Source organism: Aptenodytes forsteri, unplaced genomic scaffold, assembly GCF_000699145.1.
Source record: "Aptenodytes forsteri isolate BGI_AS27 unplaced genomic scaffold, ASM69914v1 Scaffold483, whole genome shotgun sequence".
In the NCBI taxonomy this organism is placed as follows: Eukaryota; Metazoa; Chordata; class Aves; order Sphenisciformes; family Spheniscidae; genus Aptenodytes; species Aptenodytes forsteri.
In genome coordinates this window covers 838,247-846,227 of record NW_008795316.1, presented here as the reverse complement: position 1 = coordinate 846,227, position 7,981 = coordinate 838,247, and the positions used below count along the sequence as shown (strand labels likewise).

Sequence of the window (7,981 nt, the reverse complement as noted above, 5' to 3'; positions counted from 1 at the left end):
GCCGTCAGCTGCAAAGGAGCCTCCAGGAGCAGGCGTAACCTTCCTGCTAGAACCTGACCGCAACCAGTTCCAGAAAGGAGTGAACTAAAGATATAACTACTTTTAGAAATGAAAAACATTTTTTAAAGTTTTTTATGTTGCATTAAATCCCTAAGCTTTATGCAAAGAGCTAGCTTCAGCAATGGTGATGAAAAGCCACCGAAGGAAACCTCCATGGACTCCCAGCCCACAGCAGTGCTGGTGGAGGGAGGAGGAGGAGGCCTGGGGGAAAAGGGCTGGCAAGTGTGTGAAGCCTGTCTGCTAAAGTGAAAACCCACGAGAAAAGGGAAGGAAAGCATTTCACCCCCGACACAGCCCAGCAGGCTGCTTGGCACGTTGCTCAGAGGCGATGCCTCTCATCACCTGCCACCGCTTCAGCAGAGCAGACATCTTCGGCTGACCTAAAGCAAACTGTGCTTACAAGCTGCCATCAGGGAAAACGTCAATCTCTCCCTCCAACTTCATTGATACTCAGAGGGAAAACAGATTGCAGACCACTGGGGGTTCTGGGGAAGGACGTGACACACCACAGCCAGCTCTGGCACTGGGAAAATCCCAACTGCTCTGCCTTAGCTGCTTAGAGAGTCTTGGAGAAGGGAGCAAGGCTGGGTAGGGGTAGTGTAGGCAACGATGGGCATCTATTTTGAGATTGTCCTTAGGCCAATAAACGGCAGTGATGAGCAGATGAACACTGGCGCAGAGCGCCCGCTGCCGTCTGTCCCTCCTCTCCGTAAGCACAGCCAAGACCTCAGGACAAAGAGGTTTGTTCTTTAGGGCTGTGTGATGGGGGTCCAGAGAACAAACGGGCTCTTGTTCTCTCTGACAGCAACCTTTCTACCACGTGAAGCTATTTCTGTGTTCGTGGTGATGTCCAGCCTCACCCAACACACACTGCAAGCAGAAAAGGAAAGCGTGCAGGTTGCGTGTTATGAAATCCCGGTGTAAGGAGATGCTTCAGGGCACGGCTAGTGCTTGAAAGTAAATGTCATCCCAGCACTTTAGGTCTGTGCTCGGAAAACTGATCTACCAAATGCCTTGTTAGGTGTTTGCCCACGGGTGTAACTGGGGCACGACTGGCTGGACGGAGGCAAAAAAAAGTTTGAGTGTTCTCCAGAGGGACCTGGGGACAACTGCCTGGGAAGGAGGGAGCTGTCAGAGAGGTGAGGCTGGGCAGGGCTCTGCTCACCCGCGAAAGGACTGGCCGAGCCCTCAGGATGCTGATGTGACCACAGCCCAGTACGTCCTCCTGCGCAGCTCAGCCCATCCAGCCCGGGAGACAGGAACCGGCGGGAATCCTGATGCTTCGCAGTGGTGGGACAGGCTGGAGGGACTAACGTGCCTCCTTGCTCGTGCAAGGGGCTGTGTGACAGGGCAGAGTGCTGGCGCTGCCATTACTAGCATTGCGAGTTGCTGTGTAACACTAAGATCTATCACTTACAAGCCTGGCCCCATCCTGCTGTAAATCAGGAGGGACTCGAGGGAGTCGGGGAGTCAGAGAGGTGTGAAGGAGAACGGGTCCCGGGAGCTGCTTTGTTCTGGCAGAAGAGGTTGCACTCAGAATGAGAATCTGCTTTAATCAGAAACTAGATTAAAACAAACCGAGTGGCAGATGTTACAGGGCAGGGACTGCAGAGCCCAGCAGCGGTCCTGTGCCCGAGGCTCGCTGTCACTGCAGCCAGCTGGCCTGGGCACAGAGGACAGCACAGACCGGTTCTCAGCATCACTAAATCCCAATTTTTATCACTACTTACTGGTAATGCTGGACTGGGCTGGAGCTGCACTCACGGGCCAGGGTCCCCAGGCGCAAGGGCTTTCGACACAGCTAAAGCAGTGACCCGCCTCGGGAGGGCTCCCAGGCAGTGCCACAGCCCGTGCCTGGCGCAGCACAAGTCAGCAGGAGCATCCCGAGGGCCGTTCGGTGTCTCGTTTAATGCATCCGACTGAAGTCCCCAGAGGCTTGCAGAGGCTGGAGGCTGCCTGCCTTTTTTCTGAGCAGGTGGGGTTTAATCTGTTTTTCTAGCAGGTTGGTTGGTTTGCTGATGGGCTGTCACCTTCCCCTGCAGCGCCCTCGCCGCCCGGCCCTGCAGATGGCAAGTGAGGGTTCACCACCTCGGCCACAGGCTCCTCATGAGCCCGGTCTAGTTTTGCACGTAGCAACTGTGGCTCTTGGGCTTATTACTGAAGGCGTTTTATGCCGACGCTCTGTGCATTTCACATACATCCCGTTAATCCCCTGGCTCTTACCTAAAGAATCTGCCTCAGCAAAGGAGCTGGACATAGATTGCTGCTGTGACTTTTTCTGTACCTTTTCCAGGGTGTGTCCTGAACACAGCACTTTGTGGGAATGGTTCAGGGCAGGGTTAAAAGGTGGTTGGTCTCCTTGGCTTGGGAAATCCACTCTGCCCAATACTGGGAATATAAAGTTGGAACTGTAGGAATATAAAGAGCAGAAAAAGCAAGCAGATAACCCCAAAACCACGTGAATAAATACTTCCATTGCTCTAACATGCTTTTTTCTTTTCTTTTTTTTTTTCTGCTTCCTGAGGCTGCTGGCTTCTGGTCTGGTGTTGTTATTGCTAGCTGTTTCCATCCCAAGCGAGTAGATACAGGAAGGCTGAGTGCACAGAACAACACTGGGCCTGCACAGTGAGGAGGAATTGAGAGTTGTGGGTCTGACCTGAGGAAGACTCCTGAGTCATCCCTAAAACAAAATACCACCCAGCATCCAACCAGTAGTGTTTTGCCTCTGAGGAACATCTCCTCCTGTGCCCAGAAGCAAGCGGAGCCTGGCAGCATGTCCTGGTTTTGGCTGGGATAGAGTTAATTTTCTTCCTAGTAGCTTGTATGGCGCTGTGTTTTGGATTTAGGATGAGAATAACGTTGATAACTCACCCATGTTTTAGTTAGTGCTGAGCAGTGCTTACACACAGTCAAGGCCTGTTCTGCCTCTCACCCCTCCCCACCAGCGAGCAGGCTGGGGGGGCACAAGGAGTTGGGAGGGGACACGGCCGGGACAGCTGACCCCAACTGACCCCAGGGATATCCCACACCATATGACGTCACGCTCAGCACGTAAAGCTGGCCGGGGGTTTGCTTCTCCAGGAACTGGCTGGGCATCACTCAGCGGGTGGTGAGCAATTGCATCGTCCATCTCTTGTTTTGTATATTCTTTTATCATCATTATTATTATTATTTCCCCTCTCTTTTCTGTACTATTAAATTGTCTTTATCTCAACCCACGAGTTTTACCTTTTTTTTCCGATTCTCTCCCCCATCCCACCGGGGGGGGAAGTGAGCACACGGCTGTGTGGTGTTTAGCTGCCTGCCGGGTTAAACCACAACACAGGGGCTGACTGCAGCTCTTTTCCAAAAGAACAACAGTAGGATCCAGCTTTCAAATTATAACAGGGCTGCTGTCTCCTGAGGCCCCTCAGAAACACAGCAGAACTTGTTCTGAGAGTTTGGGATACTAGAGGTGAGGACTGAGCTTCATTACAAAATGTATCTTATGAGGACCCTTACAAAATTGGTTGAAATTAAGGCTTTTAAACACTGTGCTCTGGATAATAAAAACCTAGCAGGCTTCTTTGCTGGTAACAAATCCCAGATAGTCATGTTCCTACCAAGTCTGGGTACTGATTCCTGGATCCGTGTTTCTCTACAGAGCAGAGATACAGTGCATGCTTACATTAAGCAGTATTTTGGTTTGGACCCACAGCCGTCTTACAGCAGCAGTCCCAGCAAAACAAATCCCTTCCGTCACTGAGGTATGCTGAAACACTGCAACACTTCGGCTTCCAGTTGCAGAAGGCACAGGTATAAATCAGCGTGGGAGATGTAAAGTCCTGTGGCGTTCAGGAGTCTTGTCCCTGCTCAGGCTGGGAAAAGAAACGTACAAGAATGAGCACGAGGCAGAATGAACACGAGGCAGAAGTTCAGCCTTCCCAACAGCAGAATTCAGGGAGCAAATCTTCTGACAAGCGATACAGAAACTGCATCCCACCCTTTAGCCCCTGAGAAAAAAACATTCCTGCTTTCAGGCAGTGCCAAATGACTAACTTGGCCTCCAAGGTCACTGTAAGTGCTTCCTAACGGATGCTTCGCTGCCTTAAAACCTCAGCCTTCATTCCTGAGGCCTATAAAAACTAAGAAGGCGAGACAAATGGTAAGCGCTACGGCTCCCTGGGGAGTCTGTGCAGTGAGCATTATCACCTTCTCATCAAAATGTAAAACCCAGCTCTCCTCCTCATTAGTCTCGTGCTCTTAAAATAATGATTGTAAAACGACCGCAGCTGGCCTCAAAGCTGGATGGAGCGGGGAGGGCACACCGCGGTCTGCGTTTCTCACTTGGAATAGGTGCTTGTGGGGAGAAGGTGAAAGTGAGCAGTGAAAGGTGGGTGTCAGCCCTTTTCAGGGGGCGCTGGCTTGGGCCACGGTTTCCAGACGTGTGGGAAAAATGAGCTGAAAGAGATGCTGCAGGGCAGTTAAAACTGGGCCACTTACCCGGTTGTTTTAATTAGCAAGCACATGTTGGCTTCAGTGCCTGTCTCTGCTGAGGGATGATGCTTATACACCCTGCTCCTTCCTTTGGTATTTCAAACCAAACAGCTTCTCGCTGCCTCTTCCTTAAATACCCACTGGCCAAAGGCTTACACTCACTAGGCAGCAGAGGTTTAAGACCTGGTTTGTGGATTCGGGCCCAAGACACTTTCCCATTTGGAGGCAGGAGAGCAGAACGGCACTGTGTATTTGTTAGCCCCTCAGAACCCGCACTGACTAGTGCTGATTGTGCAGATTCACTTCTGTGAGAAGAGAATCAGCTCTGAGATAATAAGCAAAATGTATTTGTTTCTTAAACTAAGGTCTAATGAATATTCAGTGAACTATGCTGTTTTCAAAGAGATACAATTATATCCCAGAAAGAGCTTGAGCAGGAGGGAAGACTTTCTAGCAAAACCCTTTCATGTTTATTTAAAAATTCTGCAAATTCACATAGTGACTGCTCTATTAAGAGTTGATCAGCTGTTCCTTCAAAATTTGTCACTGCATAGAGCCTTTTACAACGATTTCTTTTAATAACATGATTATCTGTATTAAAAGGGGTGATTCTTTCTCACATCTCACAAGAGAGAGTTTTCAAGTGCAGGTTACAGGTACTTGTTTGAATTTAGCAGACCAAGCTGGAATATGACACAATGCAGCCAGGGTTAGCTGCAGGCCGATAAAAACGAGGAACTGCAAGACGCACTTAAAGAAGTTATTGGCCATTTAAATTGGTACAATAATTTCTCTCTTCTAGGGAGCAAAGGGAAGGACATCCACAGACGTTTGGATTACAAAGCTGCACCTAAAGTTTTAACAGGCTAGAGAGAACCCTCAGCTGGCAGCCAGTCCTTACCATGCACCACCTTAGGCCTGGAGACAGGGGAATCCTTCCTCTCTAACCTAGACCCAAATATCCCCAGTGCAAGGGTAAGGCCGCATTCCCTCAGCCTCAGATACAACAAGTTAAGCATCACTTGTGCACCTTAAACACCATTTGATATTCCACAGTTCAGTGCCATATTCCATCATACAGGCACGGTGCAGGTTCTTACTTCCCCTTCCCAAGGATTTTGCAAATAGGGAAGTTACCAATATTTGGAAAGAATTCATCGGTCTTCTCCTGTTCTTTGAGTTCTTTGTCCCCTTGGGCAGTACTCCTGCCATTCTCCAGCAGTTACTGGAGCTGTATTTTCTAGCCACTACCATTTTTGCAGCTCCTAAATTCAGCTGAGCTAGTAGGAACAACCTGCTCTGCAGACAGATTTCTCAGGCTGGGCTGCATTAGAGGACGTGATCGAAGTCAGAGGACAGACCTGCAGCACTGCAGGGGTGGGCCAAGCCTGAGGGGAAGTGAGAATACAAGACCACACAGTACTTGGGTTTGGCAAGTCCATACACAGCTTCCATCCCTTTCGCCTACAGACTTGCACAGATCTATGGGGGGTAGGTTGTTGCCAAAACAGAAATATATATATAATTTTTTATTATTATTATTTTATATTTTTTTTTTAAATATACATATATGTCCCTGTTTCTACCCCATCTCCACCTGACCAAACTTCCTTGTTTCTTCCTGGAAAAAATGTGTTGCTTTTGTCCACTGGCAGCAGGGATACCTCAGTGACAAACTGCAGAGCGGGAGAGGGTAGTACGACAGAGCAGAACTCCCTTCAAGGTCTGAGAGCTGGCAGAGGTTACCTGAAAGAAACAGCACAACAGTCCTCAGGAACAGAAAGGCTGAGGAGGACCCATTCTAATTTTAGGCTCTCCTGGCAGCAGCTGCTCTAGAGAACAGCACCGTGCAAGAAAATGAGCCCAAGGAAACAAGTACTGTAGACAGGTCACCTTCACCAACACATAGTCCCCCGGCTGGGCTCTGACCAGAGCCTTGCAACCCGCAGCATCCTCTATCTCGGCATCAGGGAAGATCACCTTGATGTTGCCGTCATTCCTCCCACACAACTCCAAGACAGAGCGCTTGCTGGGCTGAAAGGAGGACAGGGAACATTACCTGCATGGCAATAGCTCTGATTCACTGCTGGGCTTTATCGCCTCAGGAATTAATCGAGCACTATTGCCAGTATTAAAATCCACATTCCACACTGTTAAGCACGCCATGGAACAAACTCCTACAGCCAGAGCTGCTGTGTTGACACCCACACCAAAGCCAACGTTCCAAAGCCTGCACTAATTCAGCGCTTGGCCAGAGACACGTCTCTAACCCATCCCATCCCCCTGTGCTCAGCTTGGTGCTCTGGAAAAATCAGGCTGCCTGCTTAAGTGTGTAGACACGGTCTTGGAGTTCTAGGATTGCGTGGGGAAAGTGAGAAGGGAAGGCAGAGGCGATGATTGCTGTGTACAGCCTAAGAGCCTCTTGGCCAGCAAGAGGGGAGAAGGACAACTCTGTTCCAGACACACTCACCCCCTCCACCAGCACCAGCTGAGACTGGCCCACCATCGCCTCGTTTGCCCTTGCAGCCTCCTCTCGAAAGATGGTAATGAGCTCCTCCAGCCGCCTCTTTTTTATGTCTGCAGGCACATCGTCTTGCAGCCGGTGATATGCCCGAGTTTTCTGTAAACAGACAAAGCAAGCGTGGCTCCTCAATAACCAGACAGTCTGAGATCAGAACCTTGTCTGACCCCAGCCAGCATGGCTGCTCTTCAAGCAACAGCTTTCCACAGTTTGTATTTACAATCTCAAGGAATGTTTTCAGCACCAGCAACATCCTCGAGTTCCTCACGTTCTTTCTGCACCACCTTTTTGGTAGAAGGCTTGATGTAGGGCGCTGAGTATCGGTGGCTGTGTGAAGCAGTTCTGCAGCTCCTACGTGAGATGTGCCTGTTGCCTGTCTGTCCACAAGGACAGGCAATGGATTCTACTACTTCTAGTTCCATGAGCTGAAAGGTGATCCATACTCCTTTGCTTCCTTATGTTTCCCAACCTCCTGTCCTCTTCCCCATCAGCATCTTACACTTTGGAGAGCATTCTAACGGAGACTTGTCAACTATCCACTCTTCTCATGGAAATACCTTCTGAAAATTCACCACTTCTCTCCAGACTTGACTGACGGAGTCTCTGTAGCTGGACTGGAGCCCAGCTACATCAGCACAATTTCTCATCGGCAAAGAAAAGTGTATGTGCAGCCAGGTCTCTGCAGACATGGCTGCTTCATTGCAATGACTCTGGAGCATCTGCAGAACCAGGTCAACCCTGACGCTCACACAAGGGAGCTGGAAGCCTTTCAGGCACAAAGGTGGCCCTTGCAGAACCAGATACCCTAGAAGTGCCGCACGCAAGCAAAAAAATCTACCATATACCAAGGTCTTTAGGTATTATTTTCAATAGCGCTTTTTTTTTTTTTTTTTTTGGTGCCTTTTTTGGAGAAAAAGCACCAAG

At 49.6% G+C, this 7,981-nt stretch overlaps 1 protein-coding gene across 1 annotated transcript in view; it reads right to left on the bottom strand.

Moving 5' to 3' along the window:
- Positions 1 to 6,105: 6,105 nt before the first annotated feature.
- The window catches only part of CDK5RAP1 (CDK5 regulatory subunit associated protein 1), a 6,128-nt gene continuing 4,252 nt past the window's right edge, over positions 6,106 to 7,981 (bottom strand). Inside the window, exons 10-12 of the mRNA XM_009279533.2 lie at positions 7,007 to 7,156; positions 6,430 to 6,570; positions 6,106 to 6,282 (exon numbers count right to left, since the gene is read on the bottom strand). Coding sequence (XP_009277808.1) covers positions 6,202 to 6,282; positions 6,430 to 6,570; positions 7,007 to 7,156 — 372 coding nt within the window. The 3' untranslated portion in view covers positions 6,106 to 6,201. The remainder of the gene's footprint in view (positions 6,283 to 6,429; positions 6,571 to 7,006; positions 7,157 to 7,981) is intronic.